This window comes from Lagopus muta, chromosome 18 (genome assembly GCF_023343835.1).
Source record: "Lagopus muta isolate bLagMut1 chromosome 18, bLagMut1 primary, whole genome shotgun sequence".
Classification (NCBI taxonomy): Eukaryota; Metazoa; Chordata; class Aves; order Galliformes; family Phasianidae; genus Lagopus; species Lagopus muta.
The window spans coordinates 7428136-7454546 of record NC_064450.1 but is presented as its reverse complement, the minus strand read 5'-3'; the positions used below and the strand labels follow the sequence as shown (position 1 = coordinate 7454546).

At 45.3% G+C, this 26411-nt stretch overlaps 1 protein-coding gene across 4 annotated transcripts in view; it reads left to right on the top strand.

Annotated features, from left to right (window-relative positions):
- Positions 1-15185, top strand: part of CEP112 (centrosomal protein 112) — a 139966-nt gene extending 124781 nt beyond the window's left edge. For 2 of the 4 annotated variants that reach the window (XM_048965506.1, XM_048965507.1), the window contains 4 exons: positions 912-1001; positions 11325-11426; positions 13471-13535; positions 14671-15182. In XM_048965506.1, the coding sequence (XP_048821463.1) occupies positions 912-1001; positions 11325-11426; positions 13471-13535; positions 14671-14674 (261 nt within the window). In that variant the 3' untranslated portion in view covers positions 14675-15182. Of the gene's footprint in view, positions 1-911; positions 1002-11324; positions 11427-13470; positions 13536-14670 lie in introns of those variants that run through there. The other 2 variants (XM_048965509.1, XM_048965508.1) reach the window with 2 other exon arrangements.
- The last annotated feature ends 11226 nt before the right edge of the window (positions 15186-26411 follow it).

The window sequence follows — 26411 nt, the reverse complement described above, 5'->3', positions numbered from 1 at the left end:
AGTATTCCCTTTCTGCTGCCACAGCTGCCTCTGTGCCGATGTCAATCTCACATCCACATTGTGCGCTTTGCTTCAAGTCAGCACTTGCAGCTAACAATGCCTTTATTCAAGCTGACAACATAACTAAGCTTTTAGTAAGTGTGTAAGTAAATGTTAAGTGTGTATTCAAACGTCCAACAATGGCTAGGAAACTTTAAAAAAAATATCTTTGAAACTTGGTATTGTTTGTTTGGTGTGTATCTGTTAGAAATAACACAGACTATCAGCTCCTTGGGGCATGACTTCTCCTTTGTTAAGCACATAACAAAAAGATCAAGGCTCCTAGGGACGGCCATAATAAAAATAAATATATAAGAGGAACAATAATGACAAAATAAAGTTGTCGATGCGTTTTATGAGCGGGGTTTAGAAGTGATCATTCCTGAACTAAATAAAGACTGGATTGTTGTGGTAAAGGGAGGCGATTGTAATATCCTCTTATTTATTGCCTTTGATGCTGTGTCTGTAGGTCCCGTGCTGAATTCACCCCAGGGCAGAAGGGAGCCCCGTGTCTCGGTGAGCGTCCCATGGCAGTAGCATGGAATGCATTTCCACTCAAATTCCAGACATAGATTTCCAGAGAGGGTTGTTGCTCAGGTTTAAAGGAAGGGTTATTGGTGCACTGCAGAAGTGTTCCAAGGAAGCACAGGTTGTATAAATAGCATGATAGATGGTGGTGAAGCACTGGCACTGCTCAGAGCTGTGGGTGCCCCATCCCTAGAGGTGCCCAAGGCCATGGAGGGGCTTGGAACTGGTTGATATTTAAGGTCCTTAAGCCATTCCATGTTTCTATGAGCCAGTGTCAAAGCACATTACCTGTGAGCTTTCTGGGGGGTTTCTCACATGTTCTGCACCCATTGGTGTTGTTTCAGACCCTACAAGATGAAGCGGAGCGTTCCCGCATCCAGGCACGGGCTGCAGAGAAGAAGCTGCAGCGCAGGGAGCTGGAGACCCACGAGCAGGTATGGGGCTGCCCCTGGGGGGGAGCTGCGATGGGGAACGACAAGATCTTGCTTCAAAGCAAAAGCACTTATTTTCCTGCAAAATTTTCAGCTAGCTTTCTTTTCTGTTTTTGTTAATAAAAGGGAATTAAACTGTCTGAACCCTACAGGCAAATACTTACCTCTTGCTCTCTATTTCAGGTTGGTATTTCAACTATCCAAGCTGTTAAATGATGCATTTATTTTAAAGTGACTGTACTGCTATAAGAGGGCTCCGAGACTATTCTAACCCCTTGTTTGATGCTTGTATTGAGAGAATTATAATTGGACAATGACTGAGATAAAAAGTAATCTTTACTGCTGATCTCATGCATCTATCGTCCTAGCATGTTGTCTGTAAACAGTTCCACGTGATTAATGCTGCTAAAATTAATGCAGACACTTCCAGTGAAATCAGAGATGCAGTGTGCTTCAAGCAAAATAGTGTATGTAATTTACAGAGTAGTACTGAAACAAGAAAGCCTACAATCTGCATTTAAACCAGATTGACGTATTCAGGAAAATGCAGAGGCTGTGGATATCTGAATTGGAAAAGGGTTTGCAGATCTCTGGTACAAATGCAGTTTTGCAGCATTTCAGAACTTTATATGGTGATCAGCAACCAGTATCCACCATGTTCAGGTCAGGCTGGATGGGCTCTGAGCATTGATGGAGCTGTGGGTGTCGCTGCTCACAGCAGGGATTTGGACCGGATGGCCTTTAGGGGTCCCTTCCAACTCAAACCATTCTAGCAGCTGCTGGGCCAGTTGCATCCCTAACTGAAAAGTGCTCGTGGCACTGGGGGAACTTGTGCAGTCAGGCAGTGGCCTACAAGCACTGCATTTTGGCTTCAGTCTCTTGGAAATGAAGGAAGATGTGTTATTTGGTGCATGGTTGTCTCTCTCACAGAACAACATTGGCCTGAACACAGTGATGACGATTCTCTTATGTATTTCCCACTATAATGGTGTGCCCAGGCCACCTGTAAGCCTGTTCATCAGGCATTAACAGCAGCTAACAACTTGTCAGCTGACTGGGGAGCTGAAGGATATAAGGCATGAACTCAGAACTCGCTTGCTGCTTTTACAAAACATTGTCTGAACCAGAATTGCATCAAACATCAAAATTTGCATTGGCACTGTCACAAAGGCTACTTTTCTAAGCTTTTACATGTCTATAAATAAGGAGGAGAGAGGGTTAAACAGCTTCTGTTTTTCATTAAAAGGAAAAATCTTGTGTTTTGATTCTATAACAACAACAAACAAATGAATGAGACATGAAAAAACATTTTGTTGCGCTTTTAATTAAAACTAAAAAGCTGTTTCTCGTTACGGCTTGTTGGGTGGTATCAGCTCTCCATGTTTGCCTTCTTTCAGTGCAACGTCCTTAGAACTCAGCAGTGACTGACAGGTCCGCAGGGCTCAGCTCTTCATTCCAGGCACTTTCTGCTGATTGCACAGAGTTAACCTTTGCTATAATTATCCAGAGGGACAGAGTCAGCTTCGTGACATAAACTGTCGTGTAAATAACGTTATGTTTCCAGTACTTTTATATGTAAGCCCCCAGGAATTCCCACTTGGATTAAACTAAATCATTTATCTTCCCCATGGAGGCTCTCCTGTCTCTGCTAAGCGTGGCCTTCCAGGGCAGTGGTGCACATGGTCAGTAACACTGCTGCCTGATTGCAGTCTCAGCATTGTGTATTATCACCTCTCTGCATGTCGCAGTGCTGAATGTCTTTCAAAAATTAGATTTCTGACTTCCCAAGACACACAGAATTGCATTCATGGAGCATGGCAAGCTAGCTGTAAATGGCGTGTAACTCACCCTTCATATAACCTGTGTGTATGTGGGTTTATGGTGCATTGTGCCACGGCAGTGGAAGCAGACTGAGAAGGTTCCTAAGAAATGCGGGTGCAACCCAACCTTTTCCTTGCAAAGCAATGCTGGAGTTTCTTCTGTCTCAGGAATCTGAAAACCTGGGAACTGATCAAATGTAGATTACACTCCTGCACTGCATGCTGTTTAGTGTTGGTTGTCTGATCTGTGCGTGGATCTAATACAAAACAACATTTCTGACAGGAAACAATTTGGAATTCTATGCATTGCTCAGTCTACAGAGCAGGATTGGGTATGATATTTCTAATTGAAGATAGTACAGGGGGAAACGAAGATTTTCATGTTCATGAGCAATCAAGGTAACATCATGATAGGTACTCAAACCATAGGAATGCGCCTCCAAACAGTCAAGTCACAATTACAGCCTTAACGGATAGAGCTTCTCTGCAGACACAAAATCAGTGATGTCCAACTAATGAGCATTACTGAGGAATTGAAGGAGAATGCCAATACAGATTTCCAGCTCTTTACTTTCTTTCTTTTTTTCTCAAATAGATTATTAAAAAGGGAGAAAGGAGTTATCTGAATAAAAGTGTTGTTGAAGTATTTGGGGTAGAACAGAGCAGCTTAGTTTGTTAAGTGGATTTCACTTGCATTCCAATGAAAACAGGAGTGTTCATCGTAAAAGAGCTATGATTCAAAAGCATTCAGCAAGTGTTCAGTTTTAATATTTATCATTCTGACTTGCTCATTTTTTTATGACTGCTGGATATTTACCACATTCAGCCTAACTTACTGTTTCCATGCCAACTAAATCTGTTTGTTCTCAGATGAAGGCCGTGATGCATCATTTTGAAATTTCAGCTGCTGTGTAGCACAGGGAACTTCTAACATTTGCCACACCTTATCTTTGATGGCAACTGTGCTATTGTCTGCAGATTTGGGGAGCTGTGAGTAAAGGAACGGTGAGACAGCGATGAGCAAGATATGCCTACATCCAGGGTATGTGTCCCAAATGGTTCTTAGCACAACAAAGGCTGGAAGACCTGAGTAATATCCTTTTTGTTCAGGGCTTTTTGTCCATATTTATTTTCAGGTTTGTTTTAAAGATATCACAGAGTTTTAAAGGCAGTCAGATGAACTCACAGAAATTCCCCTACTTCCATTGTCTGGGTCTTCCTTTACAGTTCCACCATGGCTGCTTCCACAGCTTTGCCAAAGCTTGATATATGTTCTAGAAGAGTGGAACATGGAAGCAGTGGAACTTCCTCCCCTCTGGCCTTGGTGAACACTGCAAGAAGTCTGCTTCCAAAGCAGCCTCTTCCCTGTCCCAAGGAAACTGATGTATACTTCCTTACACCTTTCATGGAGATAGATGTGCCTATGGCTGCATGGCAGTGTTGACTGAGGCATGATAAAATTAGTGCTGTCATTACTTGGAGCCAGATTCTACCATTTTTATCTTGGCTCATGCCTACTGTATGTGCAATTCCACTGATGCACTCTTTAATCAGTAGTGCCCCCACATTTAAGACTGAGATGGTTACAATAAATCAGAACTTCCGTTTGTCATAGTGGGTTCTGTCAGCATTTTAACAACCTATCATGAAAGGAATGCAGAATTAAACAGAATATAGTAAATTATACTGTAAACATGACATTTTAGAGTAGCAGGAGGAGGAAGAAGCTGAGATTCAAGCACAGAAAAGCAAATTTTCAGGTGGGATTTGAAAGGAGCTGGAAATCAATGGAGTTGAAAGTTACCGGGGCTCCATACGGCAGAAACTGCAGGAGAGAAGGATCTCACCATCTGTGAGCCTGTCAGAGGAAAGAGGGGAAGGCAGTGATGATGTTTGTATGGAAGTCAGTGATCAAACACGAGCTTTGGTCATCAGACACAACTGGAAAATACACGAATGTATACCTACTCCATAGGCCTGGATGAATTTCAAAATGAAGTGGCCAGTTGGAGAAAGGCAGTGAAACAGAAAATAGGGAACAGACAACTGATCGAAGGAAGAGAATTTTTAACAAGCGAGATTAGAAGTATACCTTAGCATGCATGAATTAGAGAGGTTTTAAAAATGTCAGTTTTCTAGCTCCTTGTCTTTGTCGTGGTGTTTAATGCAGGGAACACCAAAAGGAGAAGTGGCACTGCATGGAGGAGCCAGCTGGGTGACAGCAATGGTCAGTGAGCTATCCTATTCATTTCTTTCAGGTGAGGTGCCTAGATGGAGCTAAAAAGGACAGAAAATAAGTCTAGTTTTATGCAGATATTTATCACCATCTACACTTTAAATTATTATTTTCTTTGCAATTGAATCAGCACTGATCCTGTCTTTAAAAGTACATCAGGGATGGAGAGCCGTGGTTACCGTGGTGCTCAAAGTTCATGGACTCTTTCTGACCATAAATCTAGCAGCTTCTTTTCCAGTTGAGATGCTGGTTCCATTCTTGTTCTTGACAGAGGGGAAATGGCAATACTAAAAGTAGCTGCTGATTATTATCTACAAAGATTTGTTTGTTCACACAGACAGTGTGAGAATGCTGAGCTTCATCCTGCCTGCTGCTGAGCTTTGTCAGCCCTTGCTGTCATTGGGGAGCGCTTGGCACCTCTGCGTAGCAGACCCTGAACCTTTGACTTGCTGATCCACCCCAGGGTGGAAGGGATCATGTGGAAGGTAACACATACAGGAATGTATGAGATACATAAATACTTTCCCATGCTGGTGTCAAAGATGCTTACAGCTTTATTTCAGACTTAATTATCTTGATAGCATATTAGAAATTCCCTGCCCTCGACAGAGCCGTAAATGAGTACCATGTGTCTTCAGCCTTGGCCCAGCTTTAATTCCTGGGCTGGTTCAGTTTTCTGTTCTTATGCAGCAAGTCAGCGTTGTCAGCTGGGCTCCCTTTGCCCCATGGAGCGGAGCATCCCCACTGCAAAGGAGCAGTGCTGGCAGGGGCCGAAGCAAACATTGCTCAGGAGCAAGGCTGGCATCTGGATGAGTCATCGGGAAGGAGGGGAAGACGGGTCAAGGATCCTCCAAATCCCAACTGAAACAATAGAGGAGCCCTTAAGAGGGGGTGGCTGAGAGAGCAGAGTGAATTTTCTAGCCACAGCATTCCTGGTTGTTCCATGGTGTTGACAGTGAAAGCTTTTATTCCTCTCCAGCTCGCGTAATCCCAAGAATGCTATTCTTGCCATAATGCAGCCCACTGGATTTTTTTAAAGTTTTGCCTGACTTCCCTTCCTCTGCAGTTATGAATCATATGGACTTGTATTGCTTAACTACAAACAGAGCATTTTCCAGGTGGGAGATCTTGGGTAAGAAAAGAAAGATATTGAAATACAAACCAGCAAAGTGCAAGGCCTCTTGGGTGCAGGTTGGAAGGAGCTGACTGAGCTGCTCACAGGAGGTCCCTGCAGCTCAGCAACACATCAAGGCAAGCCTATTTTGGATGCTCCAATGGTTTACCAGCTAAAAACAAATAAAGTGGACAGCTGTGCCACTAATTTATGCTTTTTGGGGGCTGTCAGAGCAGAGTAGGTTCTCCAACACTATTTTTGCTCAGTGGAGAGCAGTGTTGTGTACCTTTGGCAGAATAACTGGCTCTGCTGATCACACTCAGTTACCATTCGCAGCCGTGCTGTGTTTGTGCAATTTATAGCATTCATTACTTTCCTTAAGAACTTGAGAACATTTGTATCAAATTGCAAAATATTTCTTTAAACCTGTAAGAACTGTATTTCGACAGACATTTCTCAGTTCACATGCCTGAAGTAAGAGAGGTCATAGACAGAAAAGCAGCGGATTTTCTTATTTGGCTGCTTTGTGAAAGGATGAATGGTGAGGCCTTGTTCTTTATTGAACAACAAAATGATACATAATTTGATTATTCACCAGAAAAAAGTGTCTGAAAAGATTTCCAGTTGTAATTATTCTTTTACAAGAGAACCATGAGAGATCTGAACCTTCAGGAAGCTGCAGGTTTTGGTGGATTTGGTTCCTTGGCCGTAGAGCTGGGCCAGCTCTCCCCATGGAGCTGATGGAAGAAGATGCCCATGTAGGTTCTCAGCACTTCTGTGGGATTAGAGCTTCATTAACTGAGGGTTTGGGAGTGCTGAGAAGCAGAGGAGTCACAGCAATTAGGGAGAAGAGAACCAAGCTGCGATTAATTGTTACTTTGATATTCTCTGGGTTGTTTGTCTTTTTGTGTGTTTTTTAATTGGGATGGCATCGTAGTAATTTGTCCTTCTCTTGGCCTCTTCAGACTGCTTTCAGAAAATTACTTCAGCCATCTTCACGTCACCTGAATGAAGCTGACCTACGCAGTATTATTATTATCCTCATTTAGAAGGCTGAGACTTCAGTCTGAGATGAAATGGTTTGCCTAAGGCTGAAGGAGTTATTTTTACCTTGCTGGTACCCTAACCTGTCTTCAGATTTATTACAACACATCTTTCATGTCTTCTCACGGAGATTTGTACTGTTGAACAGAGGCATAAACTTTTTAAAGAGACTTCTCTTTTAAACAGCATTATGACAGCTTTTTCAGCCACACTGTTTGAATAACGCAGGAAAGGACTGGAGAGAGGCAGGAAAGAACTTATCTCATCTTACTCCCCTGAAATGCAGAGAAAATTTGATAATAATTACATGATCCTAATTATGCCTTTTGGTCACTATCGTAGTATTTCCTGGCACGTGGAATTATTGTCCTTCACAAATGTTACAAACAGGCAGAAATTGAGATAGTAAAAACCCACAAAACCTGAGTTAAGTGAACCGCCTTTCGATTCTTATCTGACGTACACTAAATGTTGACTTCATGCCCTTCAAGGCAAGATAGGCTTTTTAAGGAACTTGAACAACTCATCTCTGGTCCCCTCATTTGCTTTGGCAATGCGTACTTCACTGTTTCATTAGCATTTTCCTTATGCTCCTCTGGTTTGAATCAAGTAATTACAATTGGGAGATCTGGAGAAGATTGCAGTGTTTTTGTTTTTTCAATGGTTTGAGAAGGGGATGTTGCACTATCTAGAGCCCCAGGGCCACTGGAAGGCAAACCCAGCATTGTAGACCTCTTGAAAAAGGGAGAGCTGGCTCTGAGCAACCTGCCCAAGATACTGGGGCAATATGGCTGTATAGCAAAGCATAGCAGAGAAGCAGAATAGCCTCTGCTTTACAGGCTGTTGTGAGTACATGGGCAGAAGTACATCTGATCATCCTAAAGCTGCTGCATTTCTCCTGGTTGTGCATAGGATATTGCTTTTTGAAGGAGAAGAGTGGCTACAGTGTGACCAGGTCATAATTGTGTGAATATTTGCCTCATCTTGATTCTAACTTGCTGTGACTGACCATAGCTTACCTCTTTCTGGCAACTTCTGCTTTTGGTTCTTTCTCCTGACACCAGAGATGATTGATGATTAAACCTTAAAACCTCATATCCTAGCCACCAACCTGAATAAACAAAGAGCAGCGTGGCAGCTTCATATTAAAAGCTATAAAACCTTCCTGGGGGTTCGTGGATTAAAGAAGCTCACCAAAATGAACCTACAGCTTTCTCAGGACTGAATGACAACGAACCCAACAGTAACTGAAATAGAGCTGTCCTCATCCAGCAGATAAGGCCCTCCTGAGGGCTGAAGAATTGCAATTTTAAACATCTCTCACGAGTGCGAGAGGAGACACAGTGCTCGAGGATCCTAGGGCTGCAGCTTGAAGCTATGAAAGAACAAGAGAGCCTTTAAGGCACACGCATGCACACACAAAATCCCTGCAAACATCAGTTTCCTTGGGTCAGAAATCAATGTTAAAAAATAAAAACCTCCCCTCATTAAGATTAGCATATATTAGCCCACTGTGTGTCCTTTTTCACTTGTAAGAACTGATTCGGATTTTTGCCATGCACTATTTTAATCTCTTGGGTCAATAAACCTTGATAGTAACTTCAGCCGAAAATCTCAGCATGTTCTTTATCATAATGTGACAGGAAACAGCTGGGATCTTATTTTCATCTCATTGTGATGCAATAATTATGAGTGAGCACAGTTGAAAGCAACATATTTTGACTTAAGAAACAAACAAAATGCAGTTGTATCCCAAAGAAGAGTTTTACTGCAAGAAAAATGTTCATCTTCTTTCTGAAATAGAGTAACAGATCAACTCCAGGCAACCCTTCTGCTACCAGGGCTTGTTTCTCATTTTGTCTTTCAGGAGACCCAGACTACAGCTGTACTTTAAAGCACCTCACGTGTTCCTTCCTGACTTTCCAAGAAACACCTTCATCAAAGGGAGCGATCCCCTGGGTGCTTTGCAGAGTCAATGGCAAATGTTAAAGAGCATTGTGAAAGCACGTCTTTGGAGGACACTTGCAGATTAAACTATTAAAAACAGCGACCTGGTTGCAAGTTGCACAATTAGATCATTATTATTTCACTCACAGAGCTGTATTCAGCTTTTTGTTGCATCTATTTAGAATGAAATTGCCTTGACTTTCCTCTTGGAAGAATTACAATGAGGGACTCCTGCATGCTTGCACCTAAGGAAGCTGCTGGGAGCCCAGGCTCAGCTCCTCACATCCTCAGTGCTCTCCATGGAGCTGTGGTGTGAGTTGACTGCATCGAGGTCCCCACCCAAATGAGCAGTTGGCTCAGAAAATGTTTATGCTGGCAAGGCACCTATCCATAACTTTGTAAGCCTCTGCAGAACGACTAGCACAAGTTTATCAGAGTAACTTTAAGAAACATAAATTTTGATCGCTGGTTTATAAACAAGCAGAGTTCAGACAAGGTTTCCTGTCTTACAGATCTTTTTCCTGTTATTTCTTTATATTTGCATGGTGGCATCACTTGCAGTTCACAAGGAAAGCCTCTAATTGCCTATTTGCATAGAGATTTGGAGATTTCTGCATGTCAGAATGACTCATAGGCAAAATTTTCCTGAAGTTTCATCAGATTGTTTTATTCCTTTTATATTGATAATTGCACTATGCATAATGCATAGTTTGGCATGCTCTGAGTTGTGCACAGGGTGGTAATTGGCACATCGTTCCTTGACCTTGGTTTGGTCCCCACCTGTGCAAGCAAGTGGGACGGAGCTGGGAGGCTGAGGCTTTGACTTGTGCTTCCAATGCAAGCTAAGAAAATGTTGCTAGAATAGAATCAGCACAAAATGGTGTTGCTGTGTAAATGCATTAGATAAGAAAGAATCGATTTGAAAGTTTAAAAATATTTCCTAAATTAATCTGCTATAGAGCCCCCTTTTATCATTTATTCACACATTCGGCTGCTAATCCAGAAAAAAACACCTAAGTACTTGCTTAATTTGAATTAAGCAGTTAATCCTATTGGAACTTCAGTATAGATGTGAGGCCCTGATTCAGCACAGTAATAAAGTGTGCAGCAGTTCTGGGAGACTTGGTGGGCAAAGCCAGGAGAGACTCCCAGGACTCGATTGTCAGGATTCAGCAAATCCAGGTACACTGGGGGTTGCAAAGCACAGCCCTTCCAGTTGGTCTGTCCTCGTGTAGCAGCACTTCATGCTGTACTCCACGTCTGTTGGGTAAGGTTATGGACTAGGACGTTCTTCTTTAGGAATGATTTTTATGTGAACATCTGGTCTCACGACGTGTCTGAGTTGCTGGAAGCTACTGGATGACATCTCATAACTGCACAGAAAAGCAAGCTGACATTTCTGCCTGTTGTTTCCTTGCAAATTTCTAATGTGTTTAAAAACCATCTGGATGTGGTGCTCAGGGACATGATTTAACAGTGGGCTGTTAGGGTACCATGGTTAGGTTGAGGTGGCACTTTATCCTGAAGGTCTTTTCCAACCTGAGCGGTTCTATGATTCTTCACTGTTCACTTCTGAACACAATAATGTTGGCACTATGGGGAGAAAGTTAATTGTACAAATGATGATATTGCTATTTTACATGAAACGGGCCAAGTTTTCTTGTCAGGTGGCCTTATCCAGTTACTTGCAACAAGTGAAAAAAACCACTGGAGAAACTGTTTTAACTCAGTTGATGAAGAGTAGTTGAACCATGAGCTGTGAAAAGGGGCAAAGAACAATTTGTGGATTTTGTCTATAATAACTTTAAAGCTAGTTTTGAAATACTTACACTGGTATTAGCAGGCCATTCAGCCATATGCCTGTATCCCTGTTGAGATACAGTTAGGAAAGTAGTATTATAACTTCTTCTGACTATAGCCCAACAATTGCATTACTGTTGTTTCCTTTCCATAACCATTTCCTTTTCATGTTTTCTTTTCCCTTTCTTCCTCTTTTACACATCTTTGGTTCTTTACAGGTCTTTGCTGATCTTTCTTCTTACCTTTCCATTGATACAGTAATTCTGAGTTTACTTGGACTGCAAACTGGACAAAAGAAGTGAAAATAAAGTTACTTTCTAACCTTCAGAGTAGCCCTATTTATATATTTTTCTTTTCCTGTACAGGTGACCCATATACGACAAGAATATGAAACCAAACTCAAAACTCTAATGCCAGCATCTTTGAGGCAGGAACTTGAAGATACCATCGTATCTTTAAAATCTCAGGTAAATTTTTATTATTTATCTTCAGTTTTGGGGCCTGGGTAAAAACATTCTTGTCTAGGCAAGAAATTAGGCCATCTACAATTTGGCTAACATACTAAGTTTCAAAACCAGGTTATGGCAGTGCTCCCATGCTCCTCAGTCACGTCCCCCACTTTCTTCACCTTGAGAGCTTTTGTATTGTATCTTCAGATGCCGTCTTCACTTCTGTAATGCTTTGTCTTAAATCCTGCAAAACACTAGCTCATCTGCAGCAATACAAAATCTGTTTTTTTTATGTGAAATAGACACAAGCCTGGCTAATAGAAATATCAGAATGTCATTGTAAATAGGGAACTACTAATACTTCTAGTATTGAGTTCCCAAAGAGGTCATTTGGTGCTGTTCTATTGAGTGTATGAGGAGCTGGAAGAAAGTTCTTCATACATTATTGTCATTGCCTGAACTCACAGACACAGAAAGGTCTGAGGAAGGATAAATAATAATAAAGAGCAGTGATCGTAGATGTGGGATAATGGGAATCCAAATAAAACAGTCAGTGTTGGCAGGTGGCCCCATGCAGAACTCTGGGATCTGTCCTGGCGACAGGAAGGGAAGAAACGAAGTGCCATGGCAGTGCTGGAGGTGCCTCAGGCTGCCCAGGGCTCCAGCAGGAGCGACGGCCCTGAGGACACAGCCTGCAAGTGAGGGCTTGACACAGCATTTTTCAAGCTGGTAGAGATCTACAAGCTCTCCATTTCTCTTCCTTATGCACTCCCTCTATGGAGATGCCTGGTCATTAAATGCATTTGCTTTACTGATCTTACTTTTCCTTCCTCCCTTCCTTCTTTCCTTCTTATTCCTTTTTTTCTTTTCTGTACATGTAGAAGGGTATTTATGTTGCATTTTTTCCAAGCATGAGATGTTTCCCATGGCAAAATTTGCCTTTAACAGAAGTAGGAAATGTTCACAGGGGAAAGTTTCAAATTCCTATGTGTTGCTAATGACACAACTTTAATACTGTGGTTATAGACACTCTGCTTATATGTCAAGTGATTCCTGATGGAATCGATGCTCTTTCTCACTGAAATATTTATGGGAAATAAAAAGTTAAGGATTAACTGAGGAAATCAATTCCCACTTGATAGTAAAAAGCTGTTTTTAAAGCATTGTTGACCATTAGCACTGTCTGGTAGGAAGCATTGCACTGCAGCGAATGTAAGAACTCTACATCTTGTAACGAGTTCAAAAAGAGAGAAGTAAAATCTGATATCCACCTGCGGGGCTTTTGTGAGCACCAGTGCATTTCAGAAGAGTAAAAGTAACTGCACACACTAAAAACTGGGTGTCACCAGAAACACAGAGCTGCTGGCTGCATTGCCATTGGTACACTGCAGCCACAGACCAGTCGGTAAGCAGGGCTCCTTCCTGAAGCACAGGTGTGCTGGTCTTTGAAAATTGTTGGAATTCCTGTTTCAAAACATCAGACAAGAAGGGCAGCAGAATCTCTGCACCTGTCAGGATTATTTATTGTTGGAGGGGGATGAAGAGGACGGGCTTGGTATAAGCACCAAGCAGCGATAAAAATAAACAGGAGGAAAATCCTGTGTGCTCGGGCAACATTTTCAATAAATATCACTAAAAATAATGATCTGCTTTTGGTGAGTTCTCCAAAAGCTGCCACTGTGTTGATAAACATTAATTTTCATACCCTTCAAGAGCAGGTGGGTATCACAAGAACAGAAGTGTGGGGATCGGAACTCAGGTTTTGTACCTGCACTGAGGGTACAGCTGCAGCTCCCAACCCCTTGATAATCCATATGCTGCCACAAGCTGAATGTAAAAGCTGTTTTGACTCTATTCTTAAAGTGGGTAGCATGCAGCAAGTGGTGTGCTGGGGATATCCTGACAATCTGCTATGGAGCATTATCATTACTTCTAATATGCAGCTAAAGCATTACTGCATTTTATTTAGGCAGAATAGACAAGAAAAACACCTTTGTGAAATGGGTGTAAACTTATTTATTAGAATTTTGTACAGCGTTTTCACCTGGGATGTATTTTGCAGGTAAATATTCTGCAGAAAAGAGCCTCCGTCCAGCAGGAAGAGCTGAACACCTACCCCACCAGGAGGTATGGGCCTTTCTATCATCGATTTGTACCATTTCGCACCTGTGGATCTCAATTATTGAAGTTTTACAGCTTAATTAAAACACTCAAATATGGTGGCAGTCTTAAAAGATCCTTATTTTCAGTAAACAAGGGCCTGAGAATTTTCCCAGTGCTTAGTCAGTACTATTAGAGCAAGATGAGAGCGCACGCAGGTGCACTGCAAGTCTGGGCTTTGCCTCCATGTTCATGATGAGACAGAGTCTCAGTGCACAGCTGCAGCTCTGCGGTGATGCCACCTCCTTTTAAGATAGAAAACAGTGATGCAATGAATAATATTACAGATCGCATCTTCAAAGTACCGGATCTTCATGAGCCTGGGCTTTTCTCAAACGTTTACACCCTCCAATATAAATTATGGCAAGTGCTGCAGCAATAAAAAGACTTGCCGTGCCTTTAGAGTAAGTGATTCACATGGATAGGTGAGTAAAAGGAAACTTCCTAGTAAAGTCTTTTTATATTTATAGGCTTTGATGATATTTCATATCTCACATGAGGAATTCTGCAAATAAAAGTGTATGCTTGTAAAAACAGTGTAAAAATCTGTGAGATATTTAAACGTTTGTAAAAATGTTAGCAGCATGGAAGTTGTCTGAAAATGCTATTTTTTTTTCTTAACAAGAGTTTGCTAGAGCTGAAAGCTGAAAATGTCATTAATTTTTGGTAGCCTGTCCAGTGTAGGCAACTTTGTCAGGTAAATAGAAAGCTGTGAGGTAGTCTGCAGGCTCTCTGCAGTAAGAGCAGAAGCACTGCAAGCAGATGCATCTTATCTCAAACTTTTCTGAATCGGTGTTTCCTAATCACAGTTAGGAAAGCAGCTAGTTGAAAAGATGAAGTTTTCCTTCTGATCAGACTTTTTTCCCAACTCTGTGTTCCAACTGAATTTTGCTTTACCTGACCTGTGCTCACTGAACTCGTGCTTTTTTGGCTGACACTGATCAGTGTCAGTGAAGGACAACTTCAGTCTGTCTATGCCCATGGCTGCAGCTGTGTTCATGGCTGCTGTAGCCAGGCTGCTGTCACAGGGCCCCACTGCAGACTGTTGCATTTTGTGGTAAGATTACTAAGACATAACTAATGAGAGTGTCTTAATTTTCAGGTAGCTGCTGGAGCTGTTGGATTTCTTTGATCGCCAAATGGACTGCTTTCAATAGGTTTGAAGATTTGGCTCTTGTAAATTAAAATGCAAAGATCAGTGACTGTTTTATTAGCACACAAAGTGCAATGAAATTCATGAAAACATATCCATTGCTCATGCCAGAATTTTTTTTTTAGTTGTACCTTGCTTCCTTCCATTATTTTTTTATCATCATTTCATCACAGACTTACACTTCCAATATACTGTGTTGATTCTGCTTGCTTTCCAAGAGGAAGTTTCCTCTACTAATATTTTGTTACTACTTCCTCGTACCATTCTTTTCACTCTTATACATGAAGAAAATCCCATTTTCTATTATTAATGTCCAAGATTTTTTAACAAATTTGACATCGTTTTGCGTCCATGTGTTTACATAAGATTAAAATATTATTTTGCACTATTTTGTTTTGCCATTATTGTCCTGCTTGGGCATCTCACTCACCTAAATAGCCACAGTGCATAATAGGGTTTTGTACGGCTTTTTTAACTGGGGAGAATATATTATCTGCTGTTAGCAACAAAGAAATGTGCATGGCCTGAGTGCTTACGAGGGGGCAGAAATTCCTCTCACTGAGGTCCAGCTGCAGCATTGGCCGCCACGTGCTGATCTGCAGGGCCTGCAGCAGGAGGCAGCCATCCCACCAAGGCCCTGGCTGCCCTCCAGCCCCAGATCCATGAGGAGAGGCCGTCCCCTGCTCAGAGCTCCCAGCGGGACGCGTGCCCAGCTCTGCCCGGTGCCTCACTGCATGTCAGCCTGGCTTGGGTCTGGGCAGGTTTTCACCTTCCTTGAATCAGCAAGTGATCCTTCTAATTATAGATAAGAGGTTGTCGTGGCTCTGATAAGCAAGGAAGCTGCGGCAGGTGCCACCAAGCCTCGCCTGGGGCAACGGTGAGTTTCAGGAGAAGGAATTTGTCAGGATGCATAGGGTGAATTGTGGGCAGTAAAATGCCATGTGTTTGCTCAGGGAGGTGCAGGGCGGCTGTGCTTTGGCTCCACAGGGGGAGCGCTGTGCTTTTACCACTCGGGTGCTGCTTTGTGCCAACAGAGATATGTCCCTTGTCGTGCATGGGGTGCTGTGGGTTTGTCTGGTGTTGTGCTGGTGTCTGTGCATGATAACTGGGGCTGTGGGGCTTTTGGAAGCGGGGCAGATCCTCAAGGTGATGAAGAGCCTCTCCTGAATGCCCTTCCCTACACAGCTGGCTGAATTCAGGCCTGGATTTCCTTCTTTTTGGTAGAACTGGATGTTGATGATCAAAAAGCCATTTCAGAAAAGTAGATCTCGATCAATCTGGGAGCTCTGTGAAACTCTCCTAAACCACATACAGCATGAGGGGCATTGTGAAGGTGCTTATAAACCCCATAAGAACTAAATTCAGTGTTGGTTGGGGCTCGTTTGCAGTTGATAATGGTTCTGTGATCACTTTGTAACAGGTAAGGTTGAAGTCTAGAAACGTTCTGCCCTCCAGAACTTGTTCTTTGCCTCTTTTCCCCTGCAGGGCAAGGAGCTGCCAGCAGTCCTGGCAGAGCTGGCTGGCATATGGTCAGAGCTTCATTTGCATGGGTTGACGATGATGATGTTTATTTGTTATTATTACACTGAATTTTGCTGTATGAGAGAGGATAGTTCCACTCTATGTTAAAGCACAAGAAAAGTGCACGAGAGCATTGTCCACCAGCATCAAGGGTTCCCCTTATCAAGGTGAAACTTCACTTGGGTGCCGCTCACAGTTCTTGTGTTACGTGTAACAGATACGCTCATTGCTGGGTTGGTCGGAGGAAAAGGGATACAGCCTCCCTCCTTCTCTCAGCCCTCTGCTTTCTGCCTCAACAGTGCTTTAATTGTTGTGCTGGCAGGGCAGCACAGCAGATACTCCTGTGACTTGCCCAAATCTCTGCAATCTGTGGTTTCAGAGTAGTGATTTTGCTCTGCAGAAAGAGATTTTATTGCGAAGAAAATAATTGTGATCACTATAGTATATGAAAGTGCTTTATTGGATGTTCTGGAAAACATACACAGCTTTGGTTCTAGCGATGAGCAGTTTTGACAGCATGTCAATGCCACTGGACTTTTATTTAATTTTAATTATCTTAGTGCACTGCAAGTCCTTCCCAAATCACAACATGTACTGGAGGCACCGCACACTACTGAATTATACTTGGTTTCATTCCGAGGGTACAAAGGAAAAGCAAGATGTCAGATATTGTATGAAAAAGTTTCAGAACACAAGGTCATTTTAGCTGAGCCTTTTTTTCCAAGGGACTATCTTTTCTAAGCTTTGATATTTTGTTCAGAAAGGTCATTTCTTTTAAGCCTTTGTCATTAAAGAGGACTTGTTCTCTAAAGTGCACTATCAAAGTGTGCAGAAATTGTGAGTTACTGAAACTAAAATGCATGATCAATTTTAAGTCAGCCAACCAAAGTCCGCCTAAAATTAGATGTGCTCTTATACCAGTGGCTTCTTTGATAAAGCCAGGGGAAGATATGCAGCTGGTGAATTCAAACCAAGAAAAGAAGATAATTAAATAATACTTTTCCCTTTGAAATTACTGTTGTGAAAAAAGCACTGAAAAAAGTGAACAAGGGTCTGATCCTGCAAAAAATTGTCTTTTGTGAGAGTCTGCGTGTTGCATTTTGTAATGTTTTACGTGGCAATTATGGAGCTCTGATGTCATCTGAAATCTGCAATAGCATAAACAAATTGAGCCCCTTATCATTTACTTACTGTTTGCTGCCATTAGATGACCTCTCCTTCATTGACAGATCAACAAGGGAGCAGAGCAGAGTGAATACGTGGCATCATGCACATGCTGTGCAGGCCAGGGGCAGGCTGGCTCACACAGCACTGGAGATGTGAGTGCTTAGTTTGGGGAGAAGGTCTGAAATTGCCTGCAGATTCACCACTCCTCTTCCAGAGCAAGTATTTTTAGAAAGGGATTCCTCAGAAATGGCTCTTTCCCTTTAAATTCAGAGCCCACATAATCTCAGTGAATTTTTGTACAGTCAGGCTCTCATCCTGCATCTAAGAGTGTTGGAAAACCAGACCTAAGAAGGCTAATGACTCCATATGGATTTCATGAAAGCCAGGGCCTGAGTGTTTGTAAGGCTGTGTTTAATTGTGCTCAGGAATGATGTTACGTCTTCTGAGACTTATCGACACTTGCTTGTCATCTTGTTTGTTCATCATTGCTGGATGAGGTCATTGGCTGACTAATTTCAATATAGATCTGAATCTATAATGAAAACTCTGAACAAAAAACTCTGATTTTAATCAACCGTTCCTCCCCACTCCCTCACCCTCCCTGGGCTGGAAGGCCTGAGATGTCACTTGTCACTTGTCCCAGGCTCCCACTATGCAGAGAGGTGTGAGGTTTGTGTTCGTTGCACTCGGCTGGGCAAAGCCTCAGAAGCACTAACTTAACTGCATTTGGGGTTGCTTTCAGAGCACAAAGGTTGCATCCCATGCTCTGGTTAGCATTCCTCTTGGCCCCGCCAGCAGCACAGGATGCCCCAGCCCATGAAGCCCATTCTCCTTTCCCAGCTGCACCCCAACAACTCTGTGAAAGCACCCAGCCCAAGGCCGGTGCTGCTCAAAGAGCTCAGCACCTTGCAGGGTATTTCATCAGAACAGCCAAGCAGAGATTTGCAGGCAAAGAGAGGCTTCCTCTATTGCTTTTCCCCATTTGCTTTTTCCAAGTGAAATCCAGAGCTCAACTCACAGAGCAGAAAAAGATGCATGGGTAAAAAGGAGAGAGGAAACTGGAGTTACATTTCTTCATTTCTCCATTTCACATGGATTTTTCACCTATTTGTGCAAGATTTGTGTAAGGGCCCTGGAGCTGGGCAACGTGGGGCTCAGCATGGGAACACTGCCACAGCTCTGGGAACACTGGTGTACAGCATAAAGCTCCTTGGCATTCAGATACCTGAAACACATTGTTGCCATGAATTCCAGGCTAGCACTGTGTGAAATTTAAGCACCTCTCAGAAGTTTGCAGCTCCTTCAGCACACCGCTTTCTTTAGGGTGCTCTGAGCACCAGAAAGGACACGTCTCCTGGAGCCACACCGTGTTTGCTGGGTTTTCAGAACCTGTTGGGCAGATGACTCAGCTGCTGGGCACCCAGGCCTTGTTGAGGGCACAGATCTGGAGCAGACAAACACTCAGACTCCATTTACCGTTAATTACTGCTCCTAATGGAGTTGTCTATTAGGGCTGAAACTGTTGGTGACCTGTGCTGAGGAGATCCTTTCTTGTTGTTTTTTCTCCTTTCACAGGACAGCATGGGCACTACAATGAGAGGTAGAAAAACTGCTACAAGTCCTAAAATTAGGTTGTTTCAATTTATCCATACTCCGTATATATTTCAAATATAGGTGGAAATAACACAAAATCTAATGCTTCGCAATGGAAATAATTGGAGAAACATCTTCCATTTTATTAGACATTAGGTCAGCAAAGGCAATTTGCTCTGACAGAGCAAAATCACTCTCCAGATCCTATAATTCCCCATAAAGCAGGAAGGAAGAAAACCTGCCACCCACTAGCAGACCTGCAGCTAATGGCTTAATGGGACACTGAAGTTGCCAAAATATGACATGAAAAGCCCCACCCAGGTAAAGAGGTGATAAAACCATCAACAAAGGGAATTCACAGCCCTGGCTCCAAAAGAAGTACTGATCCTCCCCAGGTCCTGCCTGCCTGCTTTAGGGCTGTTTATCTTAGGGCTGGTGCCAGGGATCACCACCATGGAGCCGTGAGGGCTGCAGGGCAGCAATAGAGCCTGGCTCAGCTGCCAGAGTTCAGCTGACACCTCCCCATGTTATCCCCAGATTTCAACCTTTCTTCGCTGATTGCATTGCAGCACCTGGAGCAACTGAACAAATCGGCCCTTTTGTTTTTCTGAGTGACCCGGGGTGTTAGGAGTGATCAATTTACAGGGAAAAGGAACGCAGGGATGTTTTTTCACACAGCCATCCCATAGATAAAGCGATGGGGACGCTGCATCCCAGCAGGTTTTGGAGACAGGCAGACCACGAGTGGGGCTGCAGGAGCACCAATGCCTCACGCCTGTCAGAGCAGCTCCTGGGCACTTCAGATCTCCCTTTTCTCCCCTGACTTTGCGAGAGCCATCCAGCTTTGTCACAGTTATTTGCTGTCCTCCTGCTTAAAGCTTTCCTGCCTTTACGAGGCAAACTGGGCCTAATCCAAACGCTTTAAACTCCAAGAGAAACTTCCAGGAGACTGCGGCTGGCTCCAGGCCAAGGCCTGAGCTCAGTCTGGAGGACCACCAATGCTCTGACATCCCCTAAGGGCTGCAGCAATGGGGCTGCTGCTGCTCTGCTGGGGCAGTCCAGGGCTCAGCAGCACTGAGCTGGTGTGGGTTTGGATCAGACTGGAGCTATGCAGGTTTTGTGTCCTGATTGCAGTCCCAGCAGGTTCCCCATTGCTCTCCCAGCTTCTCCTCCTTTGGCACATCAGGGGTGGCCACGTCCTTCATCTGGAGGCAGACCCGGGAGCGTTGTACCTGTTCTGCCGCTCTGGGTATGGTTGGAAGGAAGCACACCCGTTTGGGGCTGCATCTAAACCGGTGCAAAAATCAAGCAATTGCAATCTCCCCAAAGTTTCTGTTTGAGTTGAAAAGATCTGGACGAGGTCTGACTTCCTTGCTGTAAAAGCAGAAGTTGAAACGAGAGGACAGCAAGCACACAGACCCTTCCTGCAGCAGGGGGCACGCAGAGCAGACGCCTGGCAGCATCCCCTGCCAGCCCTGTTCCCACAGTCTGAGGCTTGCTCCCATTGCAGGTGCTGGGATCCTTTTTTCAGACCTCTGGCACAGTTCTTCCTGCCAGCTCTCCGGGTGCCATAAACTGCCTCCACAGGGCAGTTATGTTACGGTTTGAAATATAAATACTGGGTGTAGTAAAAGAATAACCTGGCACCTGCAGACCAACTCTGATTACAACAACGAGGCCCAGCTGCTGCCCCACACCCTGTCCCAACAGCAGCAGGGCCCAAAAAATCCCTGTTCTTGCCTGAAAAATCCTTCCATGCCCTAAAAGCTGCCCTCTGCATCTGTTGCTGTTGAAGCACAGGAGAAAGGCTCGTGCTGATGTCTGACCTGTGAAGGACAGCTGAGGTGTGAGCCCTCAGGAACATCACGGAGCTTCGTGCAGGTAGAAGGTGAGCGCGTTTGGGGTTAGTGCTACAGCATACGTAGTGCTTTGTGACAGGTTGGCTGGAATCAATCATGATAATTCTAGTTTTTTTCAACCTGGTGGAGAACAATTCAGTAAAATGCATCTCTTGCTAACACAGACTCAGGCACAGTCTGGCTATGGGAGAACAGAGGGAATAGAGCAGAGCAGCACAGTGGCTGCTCCAGAGTTGGGTGTAGGCTATGATCATCAGGCCCTGCAAGGTCCCTGGCTGCCAGGCTGCAGTTCTTCTCTGCATCCAAACCAGAACAGCCACAGGTGCTATGAAGGCTTTCTGATTGAAGCTCTTCACAATGTAATGTTCTCAAAAAAAAAAACAAAAAACAAACAAAAAAAACCCAACTGTCCTCAGTAATTAACCACAGGCAATTATGGATGGCTTTATTTGTATCATGACCTGCCATCTGGGCTGGATTTGTCATAAGATGAGAGAAGCTTGGAGTGGATCTGGATCCTCCTTTGGGTTCACGCTGTGTGTGAGTGCTGTGTGGGCAAGGTTTGGGATCTGAGCTGAGCATCCTGCAGGGGATGGAAGGCTCCAGCCCTTGTGTCCCAGCGCCGTTCCCATGTACACCTGCAGCGCTCAGTGTCTGCAGATTTTCCTCCCCAGGCAGAGAGTTATCAAGGTTTGCAAGGAGCAGCTACAGCAATGCTGTGACACAGCACTGCTAGCCAAGGCAGCAGCTAATGTGCGTTCAGCATTCTGCTTCCTTGCTGCTCTACGGCACAGATGAAAGCTGGGCTGGCAGCCACGTCCCACGATGCAAATTGTGCTGCACAGCCCTGCGGAGCGATGCTGTGCTCACCGTGGCTGCGTGAGATGCTGCTGCCAAAGCGTGCGCTGCTCCGTGTGCAGCTTGACAGAACGCTGTGTTTAACCTCCGAGTACATGGGATAAAACGTGGTTGGCTGTCAGGACGCAAATTCATGTTTCTGTCGGCACCTAAACTCCGTCTCTCAGTTCTGTCTGTGCCTATTTTCATCATGCGTGCAGGCAGGGTGTTTTCAAAGGGACCTGTGTGACACAGCAGCCTGAGATCTTGATCCTTTTAGCCTGAATTAGGTTCCTAGTTCAAGAGGCAGCTTAGAATGTATGCACCTCAGGAATTTGAGCACTTAGTCCCCAGGAGAGAGCCCACGCAGAGCTTTGCTCACCCACTCTGCGCACACCCAGATGTTGCTGTGCTAAAAGCAGGCTCCATGTGCTGCTGAGTGCTACACGCATGTTCGAAGCGTTCCATCGAGCCCCGTGTGGGGATGAGTGCAGCATGGGACACTCAGCTCAGCATCTCTGAAAGACATCCAAGGCCAGCATATCCCCAGCGCACGGCTTTCCCATATGGAGAGTGGGAACGGAGCCTCAGCTCCATCCCATGCGGTCCATGTATGGAAAAGCTTGAGCGCCGATGAACCATGGCGCAGATCCCCAACATAACGGTGTAATAATCAACAACAGCCCCTGTGGTTACATGGCACCTTCCGCCCGAGATTCTCAAGGCACTTTATAAGCGTGTTTCCCTCCGATGCGATGCTCTGTCCAAGAGCCCCATCTTGATAGATCATCTCCCCAGGCTGGGTTTGCGGCATGGAAGATTTGTTGCTCGTGCTTTGACATGTCTGCTGGAGAAATCAGATCCGTGCTTCCTCTAAGTGCCAAGAGGCACGAGCTGCTCCGTGCCTGCTGCAGAGCCCGTGCTGCTGAGGCCAGGGCTTGAGCAATGCTGTGTCTCTTTGTTGCTGGCTCTAAATCTGGCCCCACTCAGCTGCGGGATGAAAGCGCTGGTGGTGGATAATGCAATCTATCTGGGCTCAGCGTGGCGAGTCGTTAGTGCTCCAGATAGGGCCCAGAGCCAGGCACAGCTCCTTATGAAGCCTCACCAGGGCAGCCAGCAGGTCCAGGGCTCCCTGGAGCAGCCTCTGGATCTCCTTGAGTGCAGCCTCTAGAGCTCCTCAGAGCGGCATCCACAGAGAGGCCGCCAGGGCTCCTTGGGAACGGCCTCCAGGGCTCCTTGTTTGGAGCAGGCTCCAGGGCTCCTCAGGGCGGCCTCCAAGCTCCTTGGGATCAGCCTCAGGGCTCCTTGGAGTGGCCTCCTGGCTCCGTGGGAGCTGTGGCGGGGCCGCAAGTGCAGCTGCCATGGGGACAGCTGGGAGACGTGGTGATGCCGAGCCCTCCATATGGATGCTCTTGACCTCTGAGGGCTCTGAAGCTCCATGTGGCTGCTGAGGACACTGCCAAGGGTCAGCCCCCTCCCTCCCCTTCCCAACAAAAGGAGGTTCGGGTAGAGGCAGCCAGGACCGAGCAGTGAAGAGGTCTTTAGAGGGAAGGAGGGAAAAAGAAAAGAGCCGGCGGTTTCCAAGGGGCACGGCTTTGTGCGTGCTGCAGGGTGCACGCTCGCTTGCAAATGAAGGTTGGGAAAAGGCCAGTTCTGTGGCTTCTGCCGGGTGCCCAGCACTGGGACCAGAGGGGTCCATGTGGGAGCCCGGGAGGCGTGGGGGTGGCTTCCAGCCCCCTCCCCATCCCCAGCAGCTTTGTCACCAGCGCTATTGTGGGGCGGCAGAGCCAATCGCCGCCAGCCCCGATTCAAAGTCCAGGTGCCAACCAACTTGAACTCTCCAGCTCCCCGCCGTGAAGCAATTATTTCCTCAGACACACTCATTGTTCTCATTACACCATAAATTGTGAATGAATTAAACATGCACTTACCACTATGCACCGCAGCTGTCAAGGAAAATAGTGCACGAATATCGCGCCGGGTTGGATCCTGCTCTGCTTCTCTCCCGGCTTTACTGCTCACAGGAGAGGAGCAGCATCCCAGCAAGCCGGAGAGCTGGATCTGGCATTCTCTTTTTTGCAAAGCCAGATCTCTGTTCTCACTCAGAGCAGCACTGGGCAGGAATATCTCCATTTGATGTATTATTTGCTGTTTGTTGGTTGGGTTTATTTGGCCTCACGTCGCTGTGCACACTGAGCAGATGCTGAGCTTTCTGAGCTACCTGTTTCATTTGCAGCACAAAATTACGCAGAGGACAAATTCCCATTGGGATCCCTGAGGACTGCTGGGATGCCAGTGCAGCAGGGCTGCACAGGTTGGCCCAGACATGGGGTGAACTTTATTACGTGCCCCATAGCTTCATCCTATGGAGATGTATCTGCACCACCAGTCTGGCTTGGTCTCCTGCAACAAGCCTGGCACCAATCCTGGCACCTGGAGCTCTGTAGCCAGCTCTGACCCTCGCCAACCAGACCCTGTGTTCACAGGCAAAGTGCGGGCACTGATTTATTTCCTCTCTCATCTCTGCTCTGTGCCCACAGAGCTCACAGGGACAAGGACAGTCCCCTGGTGTGTCAGCAGAGCAGTTCCCCCAGCTGTCCCAGTCTAAAGGGGGGACCTGGGTGCAGTGGCTGTACTTTGGGGTACGGCTTCAGCTCCACCAGACAGGATTACAGAAGGGGCTTTTCTTCCAAGTGCAGGAGCTGTAAGTTTGTCTGCATTTCTGCTCTGGCACCGCATCTCCAAGGAGGTTTTCACTTTCTAAGAAGGATGTTACCCACTGAGCTATTCATCGTAGTTAAATGAGGAAAGGGGTTAATAAAATACATGCTAGAAAAAAGAAAATAAGATTAGAGGGACTGATGTTTTGGCTGTGAGGCCTTCTGTGGGCTGCAGAGAGAAGGGAAAAGAAAGGGAACAAGATTATTATTTTCTTTTCTCCAGCTCAAAGAACTTCATGGCCAGAATGGCACCACTAATCCAATTTTCTTTCTAACAAGTATTTTATCAACACCTCTTTTCTCCCCCTCTCATCCTTCCACAGTCCCCACACTGACATATCATTAGCTGTGCTCTTAAAATCAGGATTTCAGCCCAGAGACCCCCAGCACATCTCCCCCCTCACATGTGTGCCTATGCACACACATGCCATTGCTGCACTTTGGGCACTGAATTTCCCTTGCCAGCTGCAGAAAAGTCCCTTTTCCAGAGAGCTCAGCACCGTTTGGCACAGGATCAGATAGCAGCCCCACTGCAAGCAAACAACATCTTTCCGAGGGAGCAAATATTGTGCAATGTATTACTTCAGTGTTATTTATTATGAACATATTTTGCCTTTAATCCAAGGATTTGCCAACTCATCAGTCCCAGAGCCTCATACACAGTGGCTGTGTCCCCATCCGTGGCAAGGTGCAGACCAAAAAGGGCTTTGCACAGGGAGGGGAAGGCTTTGTGGGGTGCATTGGACACTTGGGAAGGGAGATGTTAATCTGTAAGGGTTGCTGACGGTTGTGAGACCATTTAGCTTGAGTGGGGATAAAATACATTAAAGCCTTAAGGGAGGCTAATGAAGCTGTGCTAGCCGGCAGCTCCTGTCTGGTCCTGAGAAACCTCTGCAGTCTCATGTCCCCATGGAGGGGATTGGAAGGGAAAAGGGGTGATAAAAGCAGGGCTGGCCTCACAACAAATTCTTTTTTTTTAGGGTATTTGGCTCCATTCTTTGTTACAACAAATTTGAAACAAGTAATAGTCGTGCTGTAGAAGTGCACATCACAGCCCAGCCCCATAGGCACATCTGCACTCCTCACTGTGCCTCAGCAGCCAAGGATGCTCGTGGAGCTGGGCTGTGCTCAGCCTGTCCCGGGCAGGCTGTCTAGCAGCAGCGTTATTACAGGAGCTCTGAGAACATGAAAGCATTTCTTTCTTCCTTCATTACCTCCTTACGTTACCTCCGTCTTGCCTGAGCATCCAGGTGCTGATAATTGGCTACACATCAGAGCAGCTGGAGCTGAGAGCACTGCTGAGCCCCACGGCCATGGCTGCTGCTCATTTGCCCAGCCAGTAATTAGCCCGGGGCAGACAGCCTGGTCCCCCTGAGCTGCTGTATGAGGGGGCTTTGGAGGTAAGGAGCAATCACCCATGGTGGCTTTCTGGGGCTGGTGCAAGAGGAACCCATCTCGGGGTGTTTCCGTGTGTTCCTAATGCTGCTTGGCACTTGTCTTTGCTAGGAGATTAGATCGTGTTGGAACATGACTTTACTTCAGTGCATTAATTACAAGGATGATTAAGATAGGTCAGCAGTTAAGTGTAGACAGGCACAGTCATGTTTGGCGTAACGTTGGATGATGGAGTTAATCCTGTGATTCCACAGGGGTTCACTTGGGACCAGATGGCATGGCTACACTCAACTGCATTTTTTTAGTCAAATTTGGATTTGGGGGGAGAAAAATAAGGTATTGATGGGTAAAAACAAGATATTAGGCTGCAGTATTGTGTTTACCAGCATATGATTTGTCAAGTCAGCTCAGTTCTCTTTGGAAAGCCCTTCCTGCCACCACTGCTGGCTGTGCAGGGAGCACGAAGTTCTGCCTCTCTGCACGGCTTGTCCATGCGTATCTCACCTGGCTCATGAGAAGTGACCCCTGTGTGCCATGGGATGTCCCCAGCTGCTGTCAGCTCCTGGCCCATCCCTGCAGTGCAGGGCTCTGCCCAGCT